Source organism: Sus scrofa, chromosome 4 (assembly GCF_000003025.6).
Source record: "Sus scrofa isolate TJ Tabasco breed Duroc chromosome 4, Sscrofa11.1, whole genome shotgun sequence".
In the NCBI taxonomy this organism is placed as follows: Eukaryota; Metazoa; Chordata; class Mammalia; order Artiodactyla; family Suidae; genus Sus; species Sus scrofa.
The window spans coordinates 68,980,414-69,007,998 of record NC_010446.5 but is presented as its reverse complement, the minus strand read 5'-3'; the positions used below and the strand labels follow the sequence as shown (position 1 = coordinate 69,007,998).

The window sequence follows — 27,585 nt, the reverse complement described above, 5'->3', positions numbered from 1 at the left end:
CATGGTTTATTTTAGAAATGTTTTTTAGTTTCCAAAACATTTGAGGGATTTTTTCAGATAACTTTCAGTTACAGATTTCTAACTTGCTTCTCATTGTGCTCAGTGAACATACTTTGCATGGTTCTAATTCTTTCAAATTGACACTTGTTCTGTGGGCCAGAATACCATCCGTCTTGGTAAATGTTTCATGTGCACATGTAAAGAATGAGTATTATCTTGCTGCAAGGTGGGGTTTTTCATAAATATTAAATAGGTTAAGTTGGTTTTTAGTGTTATTTGAGTCTTCTCTATCCCTGCTGATTTTCTGTGTATGTGTCCTATCAACGGAGAGTGGTATTCACATCTCCAGCTCTGGTTGTGAACTTTTTTCTCCTTGCATTACTATCATTTTTGGCTTTACATATTCTGAAGTTCTCTTACTGGGGCATAAATATTTTAAATTGTTATGTCCTTTGATTAACTGACCCCTTAAGCGCAAAATGCCCCTCTTTAGCGTAAAAAGCTAATATTGCAACTTATTCCTAAAGACTATTGTTAGCAGGTGACACTGAGGTAACCTGTTAACATGACTTCTCTCCCCCATGTTATGAACCATGTCTTTACAAAAGTCTTACCGTATCATCAAGACCATCTATATGCAAAACCACTGTTTTGGCACGTTTGTTTGTGGTTCCCAGAAAAAACTGAGCTTTCCTTCGACGTGAATTCATTTCATTGAAACTATCACCATCTGCCATATTAGAAGATTGAAGAATGTCATAGATTTCAGAGGCCAGCAGTTTTGTTTCTCCTGGAGTTGTAGTCCTTGAAAAGAGATGTATAAATTAACAAAGTACTCTTGTTGCTTCTATTGCTTCTGTACTTTTATTCGATTTTGCAAAAGCTTGCTCTCTTTATTTTGATGTTTGTTCAATTTGAAAGAAATATCAGTGAATCCCAGAATAGTCAATCATGTAGAAAAAGCATCTGGTCTATAATAAAGTATTCTAATTTCATTTTAAACTCATGGCTCATTGACATTCAAAACTCATCATGAGAGTGGTATAAAAGCACATTTAATAGAAATCATTAATTAAATAGGAAATCAACTAAAAAAATCAGGATAAATCATGTCTCTAGATTAACACTAACATTCAACACTCAATTTGACCTTCAAGAAAACACAACACATACCAATCAAAACTATAATGAGGTACCACCCCACACCAGTCAGAGTGACCATCATCAAAAAGTCTACAAACAATAAATGCTGGAGAGGGTGCAAAGAAAAGGGACCCCTCTTACACTGTTGGTGGGAATAAACTGGTGCAACCATATGGAAAACAGTATGGAGGTTCCTCAAAAAAAAATAAAAATAGAGTTACCATATGATACAGCAATCCCACTCCCGGGTGCATATCTGAGAAAACCATAATTTGAAAAGAAACACGCACCCTAATGTTCACTGCAGCACTATTTACAAAAGCCAAGACATGGAAGCAATCTAAATGTCCATTGACACCAGGAATGGATTAAGAAGATGTAGTGTGTGTGTGTGTGTGTGTGTGTGTGTGTGTGACACAAACGCACAATATCACTCGGCCACAAAAAAGAATGAAATAATGTCATTTGAAGCAACAAATGGATGGACCTAGAGATCATCATACTAAATGAAATGTCAGAGAAAGACACATATATGATATCACTTATATGTGGAATCTAAAAAAGTGATACACAGAAAGTATTTACAGAGGAGGACACTCACAGACTTCAAATAAAACAAATTTAGGGTTACCAAAGGGGACAGGTGGGGGGAAGGGACTGATTGGGAGTCTAGGACTGGCATATGCACTTCTGTATATGGAATGGATGGTCAACAGACCTGCTGTGAAGCACAGGAAACTATTCAATATTCTGTGATAACCTATATGAGAAAAGAATGGATAGGTGTATGTATAAATGAATTATGTTGTTGTACAGCAGAAATTAACATGTAAGTCAAATATACTTGAATCAAACACCATTTATTTTAGAATAGTATAAACCGAATAAAATTTTATCCTAAATTTTCCTGATAGACCTTTTCTTTTTTTTTTTTTTTTTTTTTACTATTTCTTTGGGCCACTTCTGCGGCATATGGAGGTTCCCAGGCTAGGGGTCGAATTAGAGCTGTAGCCGCCTGCCTACGCCAGAGCCACAGCAACGTGGGATCCGAGCCGCGTCTGCAACCTACACCACAGTTCACGGCAACGCCGGATCGTTAACCCACTGAGCAAGGGCAGGGACCGAACCCACAACCTCATGGTTCCTAGTCGGATTCGTTAACCACTGCGCCATGACGGGAACTCCATGATAGACCTTTTCTTAAGAGGCTTCATGTTGATTTTAATAGTCCCATAAGTGGCCTTCACAGTGTTCACAAAAAATGTACAAATTGGTTCATTTCATTGAGGAGTTAAAGTTTGAAAATAACCATCTTTCCATTCTCTGTGCTTCAGAACCTTTTTTTTTTTCTTTTGTCTTTTTAAGGCCACACCCATGGCATATGGAGGTTCCCGAGCTAGCGGTCAAATCAGAGCTGTAGCTGCTGGCCTACACCACAGCTACAGCAACACTGGATCCTTAACCCACTGAGTGAGGCCAGGGATCTAACCTGCATCCTCATGAATGCTAGTCAGATTCATTTTCACTGAGCCATGAAGGGAACTCCAGGAACAATTCTTAAAACACATCTATTATGTTCCTAGGCCATAACTGTTGCATTAAATTTTTCTTCTAAAACTAACTACAGCAAGAGAATTATTTACTTTACACGTAGGGAAAACCAGAACTCATCCATTTTCTCCAGTGTTCCATGAGGGAAAAAACTGGTCCAACCCAAAAGATGTTGACTTCTGTTTCAACCACCAGAAACTTTTACATACACATTCAAGGCCTTTACCATCTGTCCCCTTTCAGCTTTACCAACATAGGCTCATTCCTTTTATAAATGCCTTTCCCTCAGCCAGAAGTTTCACTAGATATCCTTGAAGGCTCAGCTCAATCATCTGCTTCTTTATGAAGCCCCACCCCAACTCCAACATCCCATTCACCCCTCTGCATTCAAAGTACTACGCTTGGACTTTATACTACTGATTTCAATTTCTATTTCTTTCTGTTCAAGAATAGGGATGTATTCTCTCTGTCCTTCCTACAGAACCTAACACTATTTTTTCTGATACATTTGTTTGCTGAATGAGCTAGAATACTTCAATTTCTGATATTCAGACTGTACATATTCTAATCTATATAGACCATCCACTCCAGGGGTGCTAATCTGGCAATTTTCCAGGCCCCCAAACTACTTGTACCAGCACTCTTCTGGGCTACTGTTGACAATAGAGATCAATTACTTTGAATAATTTTGGCTTTGTATTATAGGAAGCTACCAAAACAACCATTTTTTAAAGGAGATGTCTCAGCACTTTTCCCATAGCTATTTTACAGTTTACTGAAAAGGTCACTAAGCAAGTGAGATATTTTAAAGACCTGCCAACCACGAATTTTAAGAGTATGAGGACACTGGTTAGAGGCACTCATGAAATTTAGAGGAAAAAAAAAAAACAATGTCTTTGCTACGTTTCTCAACCATGACTATTGTTTTTCGATGTTTTGCATCAAATAAAAAAACAATCACCACAAAACATAATAGGACACCCAACTAAAGACTTTCTTATGAAACTTTTAAAAACATACACTTCAGAATTTTTAACATGCTTCCTAATTGGTAGTGTCAATTGGCAGTGACAAAAACCACTGAAAGACTAACATCAAATTATTATCTCCCTGTTCTGAAGAATAAAAGCTATAACAGTAGTTCTTAACCAAACAGGCTAACTCCTTTGAGAATCTGTATAAAATTACAAGCTACTTCACAGAAAGTCTGCAAATTTTTAAATTTTCCAAATCGATTTCAGTGAGTTTATGTTCCCATCCAAACTATCCATCCTAGGTTAATCTTATGGAACACAGATGGTTAAAAAATTTTTTGAAACTGTACCTAGAATTCTAGAATTCTTGGGATAGAAGAATGGCCATGTGATTTGATCCAGAGTTTTAAAAAACCTAATTAAATGGAAACTGCTGGTAAGAGTATAACTGATACCTTTTGAAAAATTTAAGTGATAAAAAGACACATATGAAAAAAAAAAATCTATATTCTGGAGTTCCTGCCATGGCACAGTGGAAACGAATCCAACTAGGAACCATGAGGTTGCGGGTTTGATCCCTGGCCTTGCTCAGTGGGTTAAGGATCCGGAGTTGCTGTGAGCTGTGGTGTAGGCTGAAGATGCAGCTCGGATCCTGCGTTGCTGTGGCTGCAGTGTAGGCTGGCGGCTACAGCTCTGATTAGACCCCTAGCCTGGGAAGCTCCATATGCTGTGGGTGCAGCCCTGGAAAAGACAAAAGACAAAAAAAAAAAAAAATCTATATTCTGACTCAGTAATTCTTCCACTGAAATTTACTAAAATAATCCATGAATTAAAAGTAACTCAAACTATAAAAATACCCTTTTATGCAGTTAGGCAAAGAAGTTTTATAATAACAACATCCAACATTAACTTTCCTAAGGTGACGGAAAGGCAGTCACTGGCCATGTGTACTGAATACATGAAATATGGCTAGTGTGACTGAGGAATTGGTTTTTAAATATAATTTTAATTAGTTTAAATTTAAATTATCACATGTGGCAGAGTTCCTGCTGTAATGCAGCAGGTTAAGGATCCAGCATTGTCTCTGTGGCAGATTTCCCTGCCTGGCTGTGGAACAGGTCGGGTTCAATCCCAGGCCCAGGAACTTCCATATGCCATGGGTGTGTGTGGGGGGGAGTCACATGTGGCTAATGACTACCATACTGCACAGGTGTTTCAGTAAGAAGCAAAGACTGCTTCCACTGTCAGCTTCCTTAAGCTAGGCTTCCTTTTCCTGGTTGATTACTGCTCCTATGTTTCTGACAAACCATTTCTCCAGCAGTGTTTCTGACTGAGGCTCTGCAAAGGAAATTAGTTAAACAAAAAAACCTGAGTGACTATCTCTGTAATTCTCCCAAGGATGGAATAGAGCTAAATTATTCCAAATTCACAGGAGAGAAGACAGGCTGTATGTATTCCCTAGGGCTTTAGGGCTTAATTCTCTCATGAACTAGTTTTGGTGGTTTCCATTATAGCAGCAAAAGACTGAGGGGAGAAAGTGCCATTTATTCAGGGGAATCATCTGCAAAGAGCAATGCACATTTATGATTATCTATATAGCTACAGAGACCATTCACACTAACTTTCAGTTAGAAAGTTAAGGATTTACAACAAAAACTATAGAGTTTTTTTTCTCTATAGAGTCTCAAGGCTGTATCTACTTAGATCACACAAAGCAATTACAGACAATAGAGTACACCTCTAGGATTAATTTTATTTCTGCTTTTCCTATGAAACAGTTAAAGGAATAAATACCTCTATTTATAGACACTGATCTCTCTTAAAACTAAGTAAAATTCTGTCTTAGGCAAAATGAAATTTACAAAAGCATGTAAGTAAAAATGAAGTAAAAACTAAGTTACTTCTTAATCTTGGCACTATATGAACTATTACAAATATCTATGAATTTGCTGATCCACAAATTACAGATAACTACTTCCTTTAAAAATATGTTTTTAAATCGAAAAAGAAAAAACAAAGAGCATCTACGGATCTAGAAGCAAGTATTTAAAAGCAAGTCTTTATAAAAAAAAATTACTGTTCAAATACTGTGATTCAGAAACATTCAAGTACAAGAAGTCTAGAGTTATGTGGTACATCTGGCCATAAATATAAGAAAGACTGTGTAATTAAACAAGCATTAATTGCACTAATCATCTTAGGCAAGTGAAAATTGAAAGAACTGATTAATGCCCTGGATTTAGTTCGGTCTTTAAAATCTGACACCCGAAAAAAGGACTATCTTAAAAAGCTCTTCATCTAAGTAATTGGAATTCTGCTTGCAGTAATTTACTATTCCATAATTAAGGATATTGATTCCTCACCACTTTTTCTAATTATCTACATTGAAAATGTTCAACACACAACTAAAAGGTGAACTCTGATCTTTACTATATATCAAAATTAACTTTTATTTTGAATATATTTCCTTATTGGTCATAAATACAAATTCCCTCTAATTCTAGATGCTGCTAATCACATTTTATATTGCCTATAAAAGCCAGTTAAGACTTTCATATACTTCATGAAAGCAGTGAATATATTATTTTATTGTTAGACATCTTCTTTTGAAGAACTTCACAACTTTTCCTTTAGGAGTTAAGTTTTGCATTTTTTTTCTGTATTGTTCACTTAGAAAAAGTCTTTTTGTAACATTTACACAACCCAGAAAATCATCCCTCATCTTTCAAAGCAAAAAACAACCTTAACTTTAAAAGGGCTCTGGAGTTCCCGTTGTGGCTCAGTGGCTAACGAATCCGACTAGGAACCATGAGGTTGCAGGTTTGATCCCTGGCCTTGCTCAGTGGGTTGGGGATCCGGCATTGCCGTGAGCTGTGGTGTAGATCACAGACAGGGCTCGGATCCCGTGTTGCTGTGGCTCTGGCGTAGGCCGGTGGCTACAGCTCCGATTCGACCCCTGGCCTGGAAACCTCTATATGCCACGGGAGTGGCCCAAGAAATTGCAAAAAGACAAAAAATAAAATAAAAAATAAAAGGGTTCTAAGAAGAAAGTCAGCAGTTCTGTTTAGGTAGCAATGAAGCCCAAGGCACGAGAACTATGATCCTGAGCATCATCTATGGCTGCTCTGACCTACAAGGGCAGAGCTGAGTACTGCAACAGAGACTGTGAGCAACAAAGCCTAAAATCATTACTATCTGGCCTTTTATTTTACAGAAAAAAAATTCACCAGAGTTCCACGGTGGCACGATGTGATCACTGGCATCTCCACAGTGCCAGGATGTAGGTTTGATCCCTGGCACAGTGGGTTAAAGGATCCTATGTCACTGCAGATGCAGCATGGGTCGCAACTGTGGCTCAGATCTAACCCCTGGATGCAGGGCAGCCAAAAAAGAAAAAGGAAAATATAAACTCACCAAAAAAATTACAAAAGAGCAACATAAAAATCAGGGCAAAATCAAGCAGCCGCCAGCCTACACCACAGCAACCTTCAATCCAAATTGCATCTACAACCTACACTGCAGCCCATGGCAATGCCAGATCCTTAACCCACTGAGTGAGGCCTAGGGGTTGAACCTGCAACCTCATGGTTCCTAGTCAGATTCGTTTCTGCTGTGCCATGATGGGAACTCCAGTTAAACCATATATTGCATACTTGTAATAAGATTTTAAAATAACATTTAAGGAGTTCCCGTCGTGGCTTATTGGTTAAGGAACTCAACTAGTAACCATGAGGTTTTGGGTTCAATCCCTGGCCCTGCTTAGTGGGTTAAGGATTTGCTATTGCCATGAGCTGTGGTGTAGGTCGAAGCGGAGGCTGGGATCCTGCATTGCTGTGGCTGTGGTGTAGGCCAGCAGCTGTAGCTCCAATTAGACCCCTAGCCTGGGAACCTCCATATGCCATGGCTGCAGCCCTCCAAAGACCCCCCCCAAAAAATAAAAAAATAAAAAAGCACACAGAAAAAAAGGGCATAAAGAAATGAAGCATATACTTTTCATCCAAGATTTTAGCAAGAAGAATAGACCACCATTACTACGGCACTGTTTCAAAACCTAGGATTTTAGGACGTTCTCCAGATGAAATGAGATATTTTAAAGTTGAGATGCCACATTTTATTAAAGTGACTTATTTATAGCATACTACATGTTAGATATTCACAAGTGCTTTTATGAAACGCATGTTATATCAGAAGTAATACTTCTGAAATACCAATTAACAAATGTCTTCAATTGGATTTAGATGTTCTCTTAAATTGACATTTTGAAAATTCTCTTCACAAAGGGATCCAGGACTAAAAATAAAATGTAAAAAGGTTCTAACCTCTAATGACAAGTTTTCACTTATGGAAGAGATTAAAATTAGAACACAATGCCAGATTCATTTTGAGTGACAGAGAATTTAAAATTCTCTTCACAATTAAAGAACTGAAAGTAATGGTAACTTTAAAGTCAATCCAACTGTCGATCTGTAAGCAGCAACTTGACCTAAACACAAGTCAAACCTGCTGTTCAGTAACATGTTAAAACTTCAGTGAAATTCTGTAGTAAAACTTATTTTGGTGATTAAAAGGCAAACATTTTTAGTATATGCAGAATTCTGCCTATTTTTTTAAACATTCTTCTCTGTTCCTCATGTTGAAAATAAGCTCCACTCTCCCCACCTAACTTCTGCTTTCCCCTCCATCACTTCAGGTGGAAGGTTTCTCTTTAGTCAATAAAGCAGCACTCTGCCATAACAGATTTTCTCATTCTACGGGTCTTTCTGGGGTATGGAAGACCCTTGCACTGCTTCCTCAGTTGCAGAGTTCCACAGGATCATAACTAAACCTCCCTCTAACTCAGTACTCTAAACAAATAGAAGCCCGCCTGGCTGTCATGGGGCAGTCACATCAATGGAAACAATTACTAAGATGACCAACATAAGAATGGAATGTCATTGAGTTCATAAAATAAGTTAGGACTGGAATAATTGAGTCATCTGTATCTGGCAACACAGATATCAAAATGCAAAATAATGGTCTTAGGAATGTATATTTACAGTGTCAAAACAATTATGCATACATAAAACTTGCCCTGCTATATACGGTAACGACTCGTCATTTTGATTTTTAAGAATGTTTAAAGCAGGTACTGAAAAGAGACAAGCAAATGAGGAGGAAATAAAAATGTCAAAGCAATCGATTTCTTAAGAAAATTATGAAGTTCCCACTGTGGCGCAGTGGTAATGAACCCAGCTAGTATCCATGAGGATATGGATTCAATCCCTGGCCTCACTCTGTGGTTCAAGTATCCGGCATTGCCATGAGCTGTGGTACAGGTCACAGATGTGCTCAGATCCTGTGTTGCTGTGGCTGTGACATAGGCTGGCAGCTGCAGCTTGGATTCGACCCCTAGCCTAGGAACTTTCATATGCCACACGTGCAGCCCTAAAAAAAAAGAAAATTATTTATGTCCAAGCCATGAGATAGTTCACAGCACAAAGTTAAACATGCTAAACCGAAACCTGATTCTAATACTTCATAGTCTTAATGTTTATAAACCAAAATACACAGTTTCATTAACCTTCTGATAACATTCCAATACACTGATAAACTGCTAAGATGATTATTTTGGTAAACAGAAGTAACTTTTAAAAAGCCTGAAAGGCAACTTTTGGAGTTCCCGCTATGGCACAGTGGGTTAAGAACCCAACTGCAGCAGCTTTCAATCCTCAGCCCAGCACAATGGGTTAAAGGATCTGGTATTGCCACAACTGTGGTGTGGGTTGTACCTTTGGCTTGAATTCAGTCCCTGGCCTGGGAACTTCCATATACCATGGGTGCAGCCACAAATTAAGAAAAAAATACGTAAAAGTTTTAAGCTAACTTTCAACTTTAAGATCTCCAACAGCCAAATAACTGTTGAATAGCTGAAAAATATATTAGAAATTATGACATCATCTCTCCACTTTCGAGGCTATGAATGTGTATCTGTTTTACTGCTGAAGGTGCCAGTAACGTTTGATCACCACACATTGTCCTAAAAATATTTATTTATTTGAATTAAAAAGAAAAGACGCCTGCTTGTAGCAGCCATGGAAATACACGGCCAGTGACTGAGCAGTGGGAGCACTAGGGCCCGGTCAGTTCAGCCCAATGCAAGATTCATCTACAGGGTGGGCCTGGCTGTGGAGCCTTGAGTGGGCTGTCTGATTTGTATTGCAATCTGAGACTTCCTGCCCTTCAGTTTCCTCTTCACTTTCCTTCTACAGATGTCAGATCGGCATTATAGTCTAAGGACTGTAGTCCAACCCAGCTTCATGGCCCTCACAGACTTTATCTCACAATAAACCTCTTCCTTTTCTAAATCCATCACAAGATCTCCCTCCCCAGATAGTAGTGCAAGATAATGACCTGAATTGACACAACACTTCCCTTATAAAGATACATGTAGTCTCCCTACCATTTTATCTCTCACTTACAGATACACACATACATATATACCATACCCTTAGCCAACCAAGCTCAGAAACTGTTTTACAGGTTAAATCTATGGTACCTCTAAAACTTGCTCTTAAAAAAAAAAAAAAAAAAAATCCCACTCTGAATCTTTAAAGTGCAAATTTGATACTTTAATATATCAACATGAAGCTTTCATCTAACTTCTTACACTTTAAAACTTTTACCATATATTTTCAGCTTTAATAACCATACCTGTTAAAGAACACACAATCTTAAGTTCATCATATGAATAAAATAACCCTACAGAAGCATCTGTATTATTCTTACCTTAAACCTTTCACTGTTTCCAAAAGAGCTAATACACCAGTTAAAAATAATTATACATGGCATTAAAGCTTACTAGGAACAAAAATAATGCAACCTTGTATTTTATACATTTTAGAATTTAAAAAGCATTTCTACACACATTATCCCACTGAACTCCCAAGTACTTCAAAGGTGTTACTTCAGGCTCATAGATAAGGAAATAGATCACTTGTCTCAAGTCAGAACTAGAATCCATATAAACTAATTTCTTCAAATTTTCAAAAAGAATTGGAATCAAAATTTTTACTAATAGAATTGACCTCAAAACATAGGCAATGATTAACACAACTGATGGGAGTCAACATTTTATTTCTAACTGATCATCTGACTAAAAACAAACAAACAAAAAAATTCAAGTCTCTGTCTTGTCATCATGAAAGATCAAGGCACCATAAACTACCCTATCGGGTAGCTGACTCTATGAGAACAAATATTTAAGAAATCTGTAAAAAATAAGATTAACAAAGTAAAATAAAACTTATCTAGAATCCAAGAACACTAAGAAAAAAATACAGTGCCTTAGAAATTAGTTTAGACAATTCTCTACTGATATAATTTAACTTACAGTGTTTGAGAATTATAGTGAGCACTCAAGCCAAAGAAACTTCAAGTTTGAAAAAAAAAAAAAAAAAAAGTCAGGAGTTCCCATAGTAGCTCAGTGGTTAATGAACCTGAAGAGTAACCATGAGGTTGCGAGTTCGATCCCTAGCCTCCTTCAGTGGGTTAAGGATCTGGCGTTGTCGTGACCTGTGGTGTAGGTCACAGAATTAAGGCTCGGATCCCATGTTGCTGTGGCGTAGGCCAGCAGCTGTAGCTTCGACTGGACCCCCAGCCTGGGAACCTCCATATGCAGTGGGTGCGGCCCTAAAAAAAGACAAAAGACAAAAATAAATAAATAAATAAATAATCATTGAAAACGGTTACTTATTATGGTTTTAAAGGCAGTCATATCATGTATGAGATCAAGGTACAAAGTAAACTAAGGGAAGCTCGGAAAGTGTAGATTTTTTGCTTCCAAACACCAGGGAAATACCAAAACACAATCTTCAATTTCTAGCCTTCTATAAGTAAATCCGCAAGGCTAAGAAAGGAACAAAAACATTTATCCCCAGAGGCAACACAGCTGAAAGCCTACAGATAAGAAACTTGGCCTCGGTATTTTTCTTATCCATAAAACTTAACTGTCAGACTTACCTCCAAAAGTTGTAAACAACAAAATGAAAGATACGAAAATCTTAGAAAGATGAAAAGTACAACTGAAAATCACCCATTTGCTAAAATTCAAATTAAATGGCTCTGAGTCTCTTAAGGGAAATCTCAATGAGGCTAAGGAAACTATTACCAAAAGCCCCCTTTTGTCACCATATTGATCAAGGTTCTTGTGAGTAAGAACTGAGAATTAACAAAAGAATTTTGTACCACAGTACCACACGTTTTCAAATGTCACCTCCACTGCTCTGCTGGCAAGTCAATTCACATACACACTTACAAAACTTCACAAACATTAGGGTTTTCTCTATAAAGCATTTTAAATAAAATGTGGGCACCTTCATAAGGACTATTATTCATATCAATGTTTAAGAATAATCAAAATGCTGACCATCAGAACATTTTGCGGCATAGAACCCAAAAAGTATGCCTTCATATTAGAATAAAAACTTCAGTAAAACTATGTATTAATCACCAGGATACATTTAACAAGATCCATTTTTCTACTCCATAAGTACACTATCTATCGTACTTACTTTTGTATAACATTTTGCAAGCTTAACATCATACCCAGTTCTCCTTTCATCTTTTCTCTGTTAGCACGGCACTCTGCCAAGTATCGAAGAGCCTACAGCGAAAAGAGCAATAGATTAATTCACATGTCCAGACTATGCAAAATTAAGCCTGCTACTAACTTACTGCAAGAGGAAAAGACGGAAAATAGGTTTTTGTTTTTACAATCAATTGGTTTTGAAGTGTTTAGAAACTCTTCTTTAAATGTGATAATCAGAGCAGTCCTCAAGAGAAGACAAATAATCCTTTGAGCTGAAGCAGCTGAACCTGCTCTTTGAAATGAAGGTTCCTAACTTATCTGCAAGGTCAAAATGAGGCCATTTCGTCGTTTTATTTTCACAATTTCCTCCTGACAAGGATACAAGAGACTATTTTCCATTTATTAATTTCAGGGAGTAGTTCAAATAGTCATCATTTACCCTAATGCATTTTTATATATTAACTATAAAACTGCTGAGAGGGACAGTGAACCATCTTTGCTGAGTCAACTGTATCTAGTTTTAAAATTCACCTGTTTTTGGACCATGCCTGTAGCATGCTGAAGTTCCCAGGCCAGGGATCAAACCTGCACCACAGCAACAAGCTAAGCCACAGAAGTGACCATGCCAGATCAATGCTGCGCCACAAGAGAACACCTAAAATTCACTTTTAAAATGTCTTTTAGGAGTTCCCGTCATCGCTCAGTGGTTAAGGAATCTGACTAGGAAACATGAGGTTGCAGGTTTGATCCCTGGCCTAGCTCAGTGGGTTAAGGATCTGGCGTTGCCTTGAGCTGTGGTGTAGGTGGCAAACGTGGCTCGGTTCTGGAGTTGCTGTGGCATAAGCCAGTGGCTACAGCTCCAATTAGACCCCTGGCCTGGGAACCTCCATATGCCACAGGTGCGGCCCTAGGAAAGACAAAAAAAAAAGTCTTTTAAAAAGTGAATACAACTTTTCTAAGGTGCTTTTAAGATTTAAAGTACATTTTTGCCAAGTGTTTCCTTCACATGCTGATTCCCTTTTTTCATTTAAATAAATTTTATTGGCGTATAGTTGACTTGGAAAGTTGCGTTAGTTTCAAGTGCCCAGCAAAGTGAATCAGTTATACATATACATTTATCCATTCTTTTCAGATTCTTTTCCCATGTAGGTTACTACACATTATTGAGCAGATTACCCTGTGCTCAATAATGTAAATTACCTATTGTATATATAGTAGTGTGTATATGTTAAGACCAACCCCTTAATTTATCATTCCTGTCCCACAGTTCCCTTTTGGTAACCATAAATTTGGTTTCAACATTTTTGAGTCTGTTTCTGTTTTGTAAGTTCTTTTGTATCATTTTTTGGCAGAGTCCACATATTGATTTCACATGATATTTGTCTTTGACTTAATGTGGTAATTTCTAGGCTCATCCATGTTGCTGCAAATGGCAATATTTTACTCCTTTTTATGGCTGAGTAATACATATGCTGATTCTTTGGGGATTTCATTAGCTATTCTACAGACCTCCCCTTCACTCATCATTCCCTGCAGACTTTAGAACCTGATTCACAGTGAAATACCTCTGCAAACTACACCATCCAAAATCTGCCATCTCAGTCCACTGACCTTCATTTCCTACTTGTCCTCTATGCCTCGTTTCCAAAGTGCCTGGTCATTGTGAAAATGGTACCATCTGTGAAATCACTAAGTCAACAACTAGTCTCCTATCCTTTCTATGACTATTCTTACCTTTTACTTCAACTGCCAAAGGAATAGCCTTCCCTTCACAAGGGACCATCTTATATTAAACACACTGGACAAGAGGCAGCCTAGGACCAGAATCCCTGAGGGAAGGGAAGTGATGAGACAGACCCTACAACTGCCCTATCCTGCTGCCCTGGAGGGATTCCACAGTGCAGCCCAGGGAAGGCCAATGAAGTACAGTGGTCTTGCTGAGTGAGGGAGGCAGAGATCAGAGTTGGGGAAGTTAAGGTGGAAGAGTACAGAGTACGATGGAAAATACAATTTAGTCTTTATCTAGCTCATGCACAGACATGAGCTTAAACCCTTGGAATTTTCTGATAAGACTTTCTTTTGTTATCCCTAAGGAGGCCCTCTGGATCACATGAGTTTATGTTAAAGAAGTGCGTTAGGGGAGTTCCCACTATGGATCAGTGGTAACAATCTGACTGGTATCCCTGAGGACATGGGTTTGATTCCTGGCCTCGCTCAATGGGTTAAGGATCCAGCGTTGCTCTGAGCTGTGAAGTAGTTCTCAGACACAACTCAGATCTGCTTGCTGTGGCAGCTACAGCTTGGATTTGATCCTTAGCCTAGGAATCTCCATATGCCATGGGTGCAGCCCTAAAAAGACCAAAAAAAAAAAAAAAAGGAAAAAAAACCTAAAAAAGAAACTTGAGTTGGGTTGGGGCCCCTTGAGATCCCAGGGTGGGGCTAGACACTAGAAAGACCTAACGACCAGAGGGTGGGAATTTTGGCCCCACCCCTGACCTGGGATAGGGGGCAGGGAGGGAGACTGGAGTTGAAGCTCTATAAAAACTGTTGACAAGGAGATTCGGAGTTTATGACTTGATGAATACATCCACCTGCCAGAAGGTGGGTACGCCAACCCCACAGGGACATAAGTTCCCATGCTCAGGACACTTCCAGATCTTGTCCTATGTGTTTGTTCATTTGTATCCTTTATAAAAAAGGTGGCAAATCCAAGTCAAGTGACTTCCTCAGTTCTGCAGCTGTTCTAATAAATGATCAAACTGGGAGGCGGGGGAGTTTACTGGATCAGCCTATCTATAGCAGCTCAGTTAGAAATATAGGGGTGACCTGATACTTGCGACTGGCCTTTGAAGTGAGAGACTGAGCCTTAAACCTTGGGAATTTCATACTTAGGTGTGGTTAGTGTCACAACTAAACTGAAGACCTAGCTGGTGTCTACAAAGAATTGGTTGGTATCAGAAAACATCCCAGGCGGCTAGAATTTGCACAGCAGCATAAAAGAGGAGGGATCTGCACAACAGGGGACTTCCAGAGATCCACAGAGGGATCCCCAAGAATCCGCGGCTGAATACTGACTTGCACACGTTTGGGGCAAAAGGCCACAGAGCTAGGGAGTAAAAGCACCAGAAAGTAGGGAAAACAATTCCTGGAGCTCACGCTGGGCTGGGAGTAGTTTGTTATACCACCAGCCAGAAGTGAAAAGATGTCACGGTGCATGAGGAATCAGGGTGAATACTCAGAGGAGCATCCCCTTAGAAATGGTGATGTCATATAATACAGGCTGCTTGGCTCATTCCACAAAGCCTGAAAGCCAAGTCTTGAAAGGATCAAGCAACTTAACTTATTCCAAGGAACTTAAGTGCAACCAAGAACAAAGCTGAGGAATATTTATAGGGATACCAAACCCCAAACCATAAAATATGTAACGTCTGGCATGATTAAAAACTACCAGGCATGAAAGAAGCAGAAAAATATGACTCATAATCTGGGGGAGAGGAGGAATCGGTAGTAACAGACCAAGATATGAGAGGTGGAATTAGAAAATAAGAGCATTAAACAGCTATTATAAATATGTTCCATATGTTTAAGGATAAGTAGGAAGACATGAGCATGGTGAGGAAAGAAATGAAAGATATTAAAAAGACCCAAAATTAACTTCTAGTGGACAAAGAGATGTCTAAAATGAAAAGCACACTAGATAGGATTAATAGCAGATTAGACACTACAGAAAAAAAGATAAGTGAACTTTAAAATGAAGCAATAGAGGGAGTTCCCGACGTGGCGCAGTGGTTAACGAATCCGACTGGGAACCATGAGGTTGTGGGTTCAGTCCCTGCCCTTGCTCAGTGGGTTAACCATCTGGCATTGCCGTGAGCTATGGTGTAGGTTGCAGATATGGCTGGGATCCCTTGTTGCTGTGGCTCTGGCGTAGGCCAGCGGCTACAGCTCCAATTAGACCCCTAGGCTGGGAGCCTCCATATGCTGCGGGAGCGGCCCAAGAAATAGCAAAAAGACAAAAAATAAATAAATAAATAAAAATAATAAAATAAAATAAAATGAAGCAATAGAAACTATCCAAAATGAAGCACGGAGAGGAGAAAAAAGAAAGAGGGCAGTGACTAGGATAACAGGAGGTATGTGACACACATACAATTGGAGTCCAGAGAGAGAGAGAGGAGATGGAAAAAACCTTAAAAAAAAAACAAAAAACAAACAAAAAGAAAATCATCCACATCAAGCACATTATAACCATTTGCTGAAAAACCAAAATAAAGTCGCAACAGCAGCTGGAGAAAGACTTATGTGTTATATAGAGAAACAAAGATAACAATCCCAGCAATCTTCTCATGAGAAAGAATTTGAGCTAGACAATAAAACAACATCTTGTAAAGTACTGGGGGGGAAAAAGCCACCAGAAAACTTGCAAAAAAAAAAAAAAATGTTGAGGGAGTTCCCGTCGTGGCGCAGTGGTTAACGAATCCGACTAGGAACCATGAGGTTGCGGGTTCGGTCCCTGCCCTTGCTCAGTGGGTTAACGATCCGGCGTTGCCGTGAGCTGTGGTGTAGGTTGCAGACACGGCTCGGATCCCACGTTGCTGTGGCTCTGGCGTAGGCTAGTGGCTACAACTCCGATTCGACCCCTAGCCTGGGAACCTCCATATGCCGCGGGAGCGGCCCAAGAAATAGCAACAACAACAACAACAACAGACAAAAAAAGACCAAAAAAAAAAAAAAAAAAATGTTGAAGTTCTTCGGTTAGAAAGTAAAAGACTCCAGGAGAAACATGAACCTGTACTAAGACATGAAGAACAGGAGTTCCCGTCATGGTGCAGTAGTTAACGAATCTGACTAGGAACCATGAGGTTGGAGGTTCAATCCCTGGCCTTGCTCAGTGGGTTAAGGATCTGGCGTTGCCATGACCTGTGGTGTAGGTCGCAGATGCGGCTCGGAGCCCACGTTGCTGTGGCTCTGGCATAGACTGGCGGCTGCAGCTCCCATTCGACCCCTAGCCTGGGAACCTCCATATGCTGCGGGAGTGACCCAAGAAATGGCAAAAAGACAAAAAAAAAAAAAAAAAAAAGACATGAAGAACACCAGAAATGTTAAGTATGAAGGTAAATATAAAATACATTTGCTTTCTGGAATTTCCTGGTGACCATCCAGAGTTGCCATGGCTGTGGTACGGGTTAGATCCATAGCCTGAGTAATTTTGCATGCTATGGGTATAGCCAAAAAAGTCTGTTTAAATCTTTTAACCTCTTCAAAAGATAAGGGTTTAGGAGTTCCCTTGTGTGGCTCAGTGGTTAACAATCCCACCAGGAACCATGAGGTTGAGGTTCGATTCCCTGGCCTCAGGCAGTGGGTTAAGGATCTACCTTGCGGTGAGCTGTGGTGTAGGTCGCAGATGTGGCTCGGACCCTGAGTTGCTGTGGCTCTGGCTCTGGCGTAGGCAGGTGTATTAGACCCCTAGCCTGGGAACCTCCATGTGCCATGGGTGCAGCCCTAGAAAAGACAAAAAGAAAATTAAAAATTAAAAATTTAAAAAAAAAATTTTTTTAAATATAAGGGTTTAGAACCCCCCCCAAATACTGTAGATTTTTTAACATACAGAGAAGTAATAAAAACAACAGCAAAAGATGGGAGGAGGACTGGAAATACACTATTGTATGAATCTTACATGAAGCAGACTGCGAAAGTTAAAGATGCACACTGTAAACCCTGAGCAAGTGCTAAAAAGTGAAAAACAAAAAGGAATAGCTAAACAAGGACAGTGAAGATAAAATGCAATTATGGAAACACCCTGTTCTTTAACCTCCCTGGGAACCTTGACCCCTTGATCCCTCTACTCTCTCCTTGTCCCTACAGGACTTGAGGTCCCTCCCAATTCAGCCTCGTGTCTACATCTACCGGGTCTATCAACCACTTTGGCCAAAATCCTCAAATCCCTTAAGCAGTCCTATCCAACCTGTCTGGCCAAGAAGCAACCCTGAACAAATCCAACTCTTTGGCTCTCAGAGACTATGGAAGGCCTGAAGTGAGATGGAAAAGGAGCTTCATTCATAAGTCTCTTATCAATTCAGTTACCAAACTAAGCATCCCCCCAACACTTGTGAAGGATCTCACCATCCTCCTTAGTTGGCAACCTTTCCCATCTCCAGCCTTCTCCTCAAACCTCTCCCACTCTAGCAGCCCCCTGCCTTCTGAATTTAAATTGGTTCAGACGAGTCTATTTAAAAAAACAATTTCCTTCAATCACAGGTCTCTATCTAGAGACCAACACTCTCTCATCTTTATTGCGATTCTCACTGAAACAGGACCAAATTGGGGCCATGCAAATCTCCCATTTGTTATCACTGTTTACTCATATCAATGTCTGTTTTGCCTATTCAACTTCATTTATGAAGGTAAAATAGGAAATTTGCATTACATACTTTGATTTTCAAAAAGGAAAAGCCTATATATTTCAGTATGAATTTGTGAAACTAAATGGGAATTGATCATGGGTCCTTAAAAGGACAAGTTGAAAAAAAATTTTTTTTTTTTTTTTTTGTCTTTTTTGCCATTTCTTGGGCCGCTCCCTTGGCATATGGAGGTTCCCAGGCTAGGGGTCTAATCGGAGCTGTAGCTGCCAGCCTACACCAGAGCCACAGCAACTCGGGATCCGAGCCTCCTAGCCGCGTCTGCAACCTACACCACAGCTCACGGCAATGCCGCATCGTTAACCCACTGAGCAAGGGCAGGGACCGAACCCGCAATCTCATGGTTCCTAGTCGGATTCGTTAACCACTGCGCCACGACGGGAACACCTCTTTTTTTAATTTTAATATATTTCACTTAACTCTATACATCCAAAATACTATCATTTAAACTCTAATGAATATCCAACTGTATTATTGACCTCTTTTAACTTTTTCTGTTTGTATCAAGAAAAAATAATGTTCTAAAACTTCCTTTCTTCACTTAAGAAGAAATATTAAGGATTATACCATAATGGGACAGAAAGATACTCAAAGAGGTACTTACCATTTTGTTTTGTGATAGCTTTATTGAGATGCAAATCACATACCATGCAGTTCACCTACCTAAAGTGTACAATTCAGTGGTTTTCAGTGTATTTACAGTTTTGCAATCATCACAATCAATTCCAAACCAAGAAGAAACACCACAAAAAGTTCCAGCAACCCCATTAACCAGGAATGAAGTACTAGAAGCCAGAATAATTGAGTTATCCTGGAGAGGAAATCACATGTAAGAATTTACAGCTCTGTTGTGCCTGTTAGAGTGAAAAAAGGGGAGTTCCCGTCGTGGTGCAGTGGTTAACGAATCCGACTAGGAACCATGAGGTTGCGGGTTCGGTCCCTGCCCTTGCTCAGTGGGTTAACGATCTGGCGTTGCCGTGAGCTGTGGTGTAGGTTGCAGACGCGGCTCGGATCCCGCGTTGCTGTGGCTCTGGCGTAGGCCGGTGGCTACAGCTCCGATTCAACCCCTAGCCTGGGAACCTCCATATGCCGCGGGAGCGGCCCAAGAAATAGCAACAACAACAAAAAGACAAAAAAAAAAACAAAAAAAAAAAATAATAAAAATAAAAAAAAAAAAAAGAGTGAAAAAAGGAAGCTTGTAAGCAAGCAGAAATATGGACAGAGAGCAAGTATTAGCAGTACGAGGGTGGAGATATTCATAGTGAAACACATCTCCCCTTATCAAATATGCCCACCACTTAAGGTGATTCGTTCAGGCAAGGAGCAGTCAGACTGCTGTTAGTTAACAAAGTGGAAATAAATTAACCAAGAAACTACATTCTTAGGGGTATTGAATAATGTCCTATCAGTGACTTCTTTGGGGAGCAAAGATAAGTCCCTGTAAAAGCAGGGAAGGTGGAGTATGAGGACAAGAAGAGGAGGAGGAGAAAAGGGAGGAAAAGAAATAAGTGAGAAAATCAGCTTCCATGCCTTGAGTGACGAATGACTGTTTTTGGCCGGTTGGTTGGCACGGGGATGTACAAATGACCAGGGCGTACTACTCAGACTCTCCCCAGATTAGCCCCTATGCTTCCCCAAGAGTCCTACGGACAGGGCTCTAAAAACATGCAATATCAGATAGGAGGTCTGGAGGCATTTTCTGGTCTAGAAATGGCAGACTGTTTTTTGGTTGTTTTTTTTGGGGGGGAGGGGGATTTGTCTTTTTTTTGCTATTTCTTGGGCCACTCCCGAGCGGCATATGGAGGTGCCCAGGCTAGGGGTTGAATTGGAGCTGCAGCCACCAGCCTACGCCAGAGCCACAGCAACGCCGCATCTGCAACCTACACCACAGCTCACGGCAACACCAGATCGTTAACCCACTGAGCAAGGGCAGGGATCGAACCCACAACCTCATGGTTCCCAGTCGGATTCGTTAATCACTGAGCGGATGACGGGAACTCCTGAATTGTACCCTTTTAAGTAGGTGAATCACACGGTATGTGATTTACATCTTAAAGCTGTTACAAAACAAAATCTAAGAGACTGAGTGTCTTTCTGTCCCAATGACATAATCCTTAATCTTCTTAAGTGAAAAAAGGGTTTCAAAATATGCCATGCATAGAGCATGCTACCATTTACTTCAAAGAATAAAAACAATATAGTATTATACCATTTGTGTAAAAGGACCACACACATACTTTGCACATACAGAAATACAAAACTTACTATTATATGCTCAACACTTTCAACTTTACCACGTCAAATACTTGCTCAAATTCTCCTTCATTGGAAAACTATAACACTCAGGCTAAAATTACTATAGGCAACTTACAAGCAAAGCTGAGTGAACAACAGGGGGGTTGGGATGGTCCATAAATAAAATAAGGCCAGGCAGACATCCCTGATCCTGGACAATGGCTCTTCGATTTAATGGATCTGCTGCTAAATCCCGGAGCTGGTTAACCACGGAGAGAGCATCGGGTTCTTCGTTCATGGTGGAGGAGGAAGAATTCATCTTCTATGCCAGACACATGAACAAAATCTTCTTAAATTCTGTAGAAATGGTTTACAAAATTAATTCTAGGCTGCTGAGGTATATTATGACATTTGTTAAATAATCAGAATTACACCACCTTCAGAAAGAAACAGGTGAATCTAAATCACACAAAAACTTAAGAATTGGCAATTCTGAGAAAAGTAAAATGAACATAAGCTAACTAAAAAAAAAAAAAAAAATCAAGTTATGTGCGCACAATGTTTAAAGAACATATATATCATCTTCATTATTCCAAATAAACTCCTTTTTGGCAATGCATATTTTAACACCAAAGTCACAATAAACAAAATCTTTACAGTTCAAGTTTATAACCTTTGCCACACTTCTCCCAAAGGTAATACCGCCAGTGCTTTTTTCCTCTAGAATATTTCTGGAGTTTAAGACAAGTGTCTCAGGGAACTGTGGCTAGCTGACAGATTTTTTTTTCTAATTCAGCCTAGCAAAACCCAACTTACTGGGTTTACAAAAGATAAAATCCCCTAAGAAAAAACGAGGGAGTGTCAAAGAAGATCAAGGACAAAAAAGCTCAGAAGGACGTCTCGCCAATGCTTCAGGCCACTGGAGCTGGGGAGCTCAAGGTGATTCTGAACTGAATCTAACTAGGCACACTCACCATCCCTGAATGGGCCATACTCAGAAAGTATTTGAGATAAGGTAATTCATTTAGCAGATAAGCCTAGGGTCATGGGAGAAGTTAAATAATTTCCCTCAGGTGACAAAAGCTACTTAGTATAGAACTGGGCTAAAAATCTTATTTACTGTCTCCTAAACTGGCCAGAGGTCTTTCCACTTCCCATACCTTCCTTTTAATTGCAGCAATTTTTCCGCATAAAAGTAAACAGTGTATTTTAGAAAATGTAACATGACAAACACAAAGAAGCTAAAATATGAAATATAAGGAAAATTCTTCATATATGCACAAATTTAAAAACAGTAACTTCCATTAATCAAGTTACAAAGTATATTTCTCATTAAGACTATAAAGGTGTAGGAGTTCCCATCACAGCTCAGCAGTAACAAATCTGACTACTATTCATGAGGACGTGGGTTCAATCCCTGACCTCGCTCAGTGGGTTAAGGATCCAGCATTGCGTGAGCTGTGTAGGTCACAGATGCAACTCGTATCTGGTACTGCTGTGGCTGGCAGCTGCAGCTCTGATTAGACCCCTAACCTGGGAACTTCCATATATGCAGGAATAGCGCTAAAAAGCCAAAAAAAAAAAAAAAAAAAAAGAATACAAAGGTGTAAATACTTTCCACAAATTAATGAGTTAGTTTAATACTAATTCCAAAAACAATGCCAAGTGGGAGAGGTAGCAGCCTGGGAACAAAACTATTCTCCAGAAAAGTTATTACAAGTTATTTGTGGGGAAGAAGGTAATAGAGCAGAAATGGCCTTCCCATGTATTAAAATATATGAAGATAAAGAGTAAAGTAGTAGTGGATGTGGGGGGCGGTGGTTGAGAAGGACTTCTCCCAGGAAAGCTGTTTATACATTTCATCTAAGAAAGCAGGCTCTGGTGGAGTCAGACCCAGGCTCTACCACTTGATAAATGATTTCAGGCAGATCACTTAATCTCTTTATCTCAGTTTCTTCATCTGTAAAATGGGGTTAATCAGAGCAGCTATCAAGTGGTATGGGGTGTCCAAAGAAATAATACACAAAAGGCTGAGGGCACTTGGCACATGTTAAATGTTTAATAAACAATGGCTGTAAGTTACAGGGAGCCAAAACTCAATGAAAAAGAGTAAGGCTATTCAATTAATGATACGAGAATAACTTCTAAGCAATTTAAAACCAATCTAAGGATCTTTAATTCATAACACATGGGGGGGTTCATATCCCAGACAAAATATTTTAAAAGTTAAATTTTCGAAGTTTGCAAGAAAGCGCAAAATAAAGGACTCAGAGAAAAAAAGTTTTAACAGGATATTATTTGGGAGGTAGTCTTCTCAAAATAAAATATCATTACTTCAGCCATTTTAAAAAGGATTTAAAAAACAAAAAGCAACAGACTGAAAACATTGAGATTTCTTGATTAAAGGGTTTGCCTCTTAGATGCCTCTATTATCAACACTCTGTTTACAAACCAACTTAAGCATGGGCTAATGTCCTGTCACCATTACAAATCCCATACAAAAATGAAATCTGCAGAGCCAACCACTGGCCCAGAGGGCCAGGAACCAGGCTAGTGATAGCCTTTGGCACACAACAGTGGCCTTGCAATTGGAGAGCTCCACCTCATCTATAGAGTACTTACAGGACTACTCAGTGGGAATGTTTCTGAAAAAGTTATAGCCTTTCCCATTCCTTTAAGATGAACAAAAGCCACGAGTTAAAACTTCCAATCTCATCATCCCACTGACAAGGAAGAAGTTCCAATTAGGATCCACCCAGGAAAAAGTAGGGAATAACACAAAGTTTTACACTGTCTTTGTTTAGTTCAATTGAGACAAATCATTTTAAGTAAATACATGAACCTCAAACTTTAACAAACATTCTTGTTGCCTGTGGAATATTGTTACAAAAGCCAATTCTGATTCAGTAGGTGGGGTGAGGACTGAGATTCTGTAGTTCCAACAAGCTCCCAGGTGAAATCTATGCTGCTAGTCAGAGACCCACACTTTGAGAAGCTGAGTCAGTAATAGATGTATGTGAGGCACCTGTCATGAAACACCTGATTTTGTTTCAGCCAAATTTACCATTCACCTCAAAGGATTATTTAGCTCTCACAGAGCTTCAGAAAATACACATAACGTAAATCCACATTCAATTAAGCGAGTTTTGTAAAAAAATAAGTAAGCATTAACATCAGATCTGGCTTTCCCTTTCCTAGCAACCAACTGTAACTCTTTGAGAAGGTGGGTTACCTCCTCTGAGCCTTACTTTCTTCTCATAACAATACTGAGTAGTTGTCAGGATCCAAGAAAATTAGAACTTGGGATATTGATAAGCGTACCAGCAATTACTAAACAAGAACAATGCCTGATCCTATAGGCACTTCTATTCGGCCAGGTGTCGCGGGAAGCTGTGCACTGCCCTAACCCACCAAGACACTAGCACGAAAGGAGATGCAAGAACGCCTCCAAAAACAGTTTTTAAAATAGAAATGTGAACGCTGATCTCTCTTGAATGAAGCCAAACACAACGATGTCCTTCAGCTCTCAGAAGACAGGTAGGTGCACAAAACCAAAAGAAAGTTACCAAAGAAAAACCTGGAGAGATAGATGAAGAAGTGAGATGACAGCCATTAGTAATGCTGGGGTTCCTAAAAATCGGACTGCAGGGGACGGTGAGAAAGTGAACAGAGATAACATTTTAACGGGACCCATGGAAGTCGGGCGCTTTAAGAGCCTAATGGGACTCACAGCTGGGTCTTGGCAAGAGGCGGGCAGAGACCCCCCTCCCGCCCCCGCCGCCCGCCCAGCCCAGGCTGATTCGCCCATGGGTGCAGGGGACGCTTTCTGCGGCCTTCCTGGCTCCACCGCTTTGTCTGCAGTCTCTGGACTCTACTTACCGCTTCAGGGTTCTAAGAATCCAGAGCCTGCCTCACCATCAGGGACACACCAACGGATGAGGTAGAGGTATCCGGGAGGCACAGAGCAGCTCCCTCCTTCCAAGACGGCCTCAGCGTGGGAAGACTACCACACCGACTCCAGGAGCCAAAGAGCGAGGGCGCTGGCGGGGAAAGGCTCTACGGACTCTCTCCCATGACCCAGTCACCTCCGCCGGTTCTGCACTCCTATTGGCTTATACCGTCCCAAAGCAAGAACAAGAAATCCAATCGACAAAGGCTTTCTTAGGAAAAAGCGTTCATTGGTGAGCAAGGGAAAGGCCCGAAGTGTTGAACGGGAGGGTCCAATGAGAACCCGAGAACAGTGGATTGGCCCAAACGACTTTCCGTCCATAAATCTCTAAACGCTGAACGATGATACCAGCTAAGAAAGAGTCACACATCTCCGACTACAATTCCCACCGTTCTGGTGCTGGAGCAGCCTCTCCGCGCCTTAGCTCAGAAATTCAAATTGAAAGTTTCCACTCTAGCAACTCTCTCAGGACGAAGCAGTTTTGTGATATTTCATTAGCTTCTGTGAGTTGTAATTCAGAATCTTAAATTTTTTTTTTTTTGCGTTTTTGCTAAGAACATTAGCACCATCTTCCTAGTAGCTCAAAGGTTGCAGGGGTGTTTTTTTTTTTTTTGGTGTTGTTATTTTAAAAAGAAACTTATTTTGGAATTTGGGGGGTAAGGAAGAGGTTTCTGATGAGAGAATGTTCTCAAATTCGTGAAGAATTTTTTTTTTTTTTTGTCTTTTTGTTTTTTGCCATTTCTTGGGCCGCTTCCACGGCATATGGAGGTTCCCAAGCTAGGGGTCGAATTGGAGCTGTAGCTGCCGGCCTACGCCACAGCCACAGCAACGTGGGATCCGAGCCGCGTCTGCAACCTACACCACAGCTCACGGCAACGCCGGAGCCTTAACCCACCGAGCAAGGCCAGGGATCGAACCCACAACCTCATGGTTCTTAGTCGGATTCGTTAAGCACTGAGCCACGCCGGGAACTCCTTTGAAGAAGTATTTTTAAAACAGTGTCTTGTATTAAGTTTATCAAAGCAAAGTTTAAATACTTGTCTGAGAGTAATGCTTCCCTTGCCCTCGGTAACCTCACTGAATAGATTCTGGATTCTCTTTCATAGGTTGGTTTTTTTTTTTTTTTTTTTTTTTTTTTTTTGGTCTTTTATGCCTTTTTAGAGCCGCCTCCCGCGGCATATGGAGGTTCCCAGGCTAGGGGTCTTGTCGACGCTGTAGCCGCCGGGCTACGCCAGAGCCACAGAAACGTGGAGTCCGAGCCCACTGAGCAAGGGCAGGGATCGAATCCGCAACCTCATGGTTCCTAGTCGGATTGGTTAACCACTGTGCCACGTGGGGAACATCTTTCATAGGTTGATTCTGCACCATAACCTCATATAGTTAAGTCAGAAGGAATTTGAGAGCCCTCTGATGGAAAAAGAGTGTGAGAGAGAATATCCCAACTTGTATTCTCTGCTAATTTCTCCAGTACTTCGTCCTAAGTGAATTTGAAAACCAGGGAGTTCCCATCGTGGAACATAAGTTAAGAATCCAGCCGCAGCAGAGTCAGAGCAGACTCTGGGTTTGATCCCCCAGGAGGCACAGAGGGTTAAAGATCTGGCCCTGCAGCTGTGGCATAGGTCACACTTGGGTCTTGATTTCATCCCTGGCCTAGGAGCTTCCATGTGCTGGGTGCAGCCAATAAATAAATAAAAAGAGAAAAAAAGAAGTAAGTAAGTTCCCTTGTGGCTCAGTGGAAACGACTCTGACTAGTATCGATGAGAAAGTAAGTTCGATCCCTGGCCTTGCTCAGCGGGTTAAAGATCTGGCTTTGCCTTGAGCTATGGTGTGGGTTTGCAGAGGCAGCTGGGATCTGACATTGCTGTGGGCTGTGATATAGGCTGGCAGCTACAGCTCTGATTCAACCCCTAGCCTTGGAACCTCCATATGCTGTGGGTGTTGCCCTAAAAAGACAAAAAAAAAATTTTTTTTAAGTTACTTCTGCTCAAATGTCCTTGCCTTTCCTTATTATTGGTTATCCTTCTAATAAGAAGAGAAAAGGAGCAAAATAGAGTAGAAAATGTCTCTTTCACACCATTTGACATATAGCAAAAACACGTCTGGCTGGTTTCTGCTTCCCAAAGTCACAGGAGGGAGTGGTAGTAATGAGTACTGAGTCCAAAATAAAAAGAGATGATGCATAGGTCCAGTGTTTGAAGCACCAGTCTCATTTGTAACACTCAACCAAACCAATTAACTGCTACACCAGAGGAAAAAGAAAAAACCCTAAATATAGAAAGCTGTAAAAAAAACTAAAAAGTCCAGAAGGGAGGCTCAGGTTCAACATAACCCATTTGACTAAATAAAATTTCCTTCAGTATTGTTATTAAAAACAATAAGCCAGGGGAGTTCCTGTCATGGCGCAGTGGAAACAAATCTGACTAGGAACCATGAGGTTTCAGTTCAATCCCTGGCCCCAATCAATGGGTTAAGGATCTGGCGTTGCCGTGAGCTGTGGTGTAGGTCTCAGACATGGCTTGGTTCCCGTGTTGCTATGGCTGTGGTGCAGGCTGGCTGCTACAGCTCTGATTGGACCCCTAGCCTGGGAACCTCCATATGCCGCAGGTGCAGCCTAAGAAGACAAAAGACAAAAAAAAAAAAAAAAAAAAAAAAAAAAAAAAGCCAGGAACATAAATCTGTTATTTTTGCTCAGGTGAATCTGTGTATTAGAAAGGGAAAATTTAAAAAAAAGAAAAAAGAAAGGGAAAA

At 40.2% G+C, this 27,585-nt stretch overlaps 1 protein-coding gene across 1 annotated transcript in view; it reads right to left on the bottom strand.

Annotated features, from left to right (window-relative positions):
* The window catches only part of ARMC1 (armadillo repeat containing 1), a 32,704-nt gene extending 7,748 nt beyond the window's left edge, over positions 1-24,956 (bottom strand). Inside the window, 4 exon segments of the mRNA NM_001190196.1 lie at positions 615-804; positions 12,218-12,309; positions 21,025-21,245; positions 24,768-24,956. Of these exon segments, the coding sequence (NP_001177125.1) occupies positions 615-804; positions 12,218-12,309; positions 21,025-21,207 (465 nt within the window). The 5' untranslated portion in view covers positions 21,208-21,245; positions 24,768-24,956.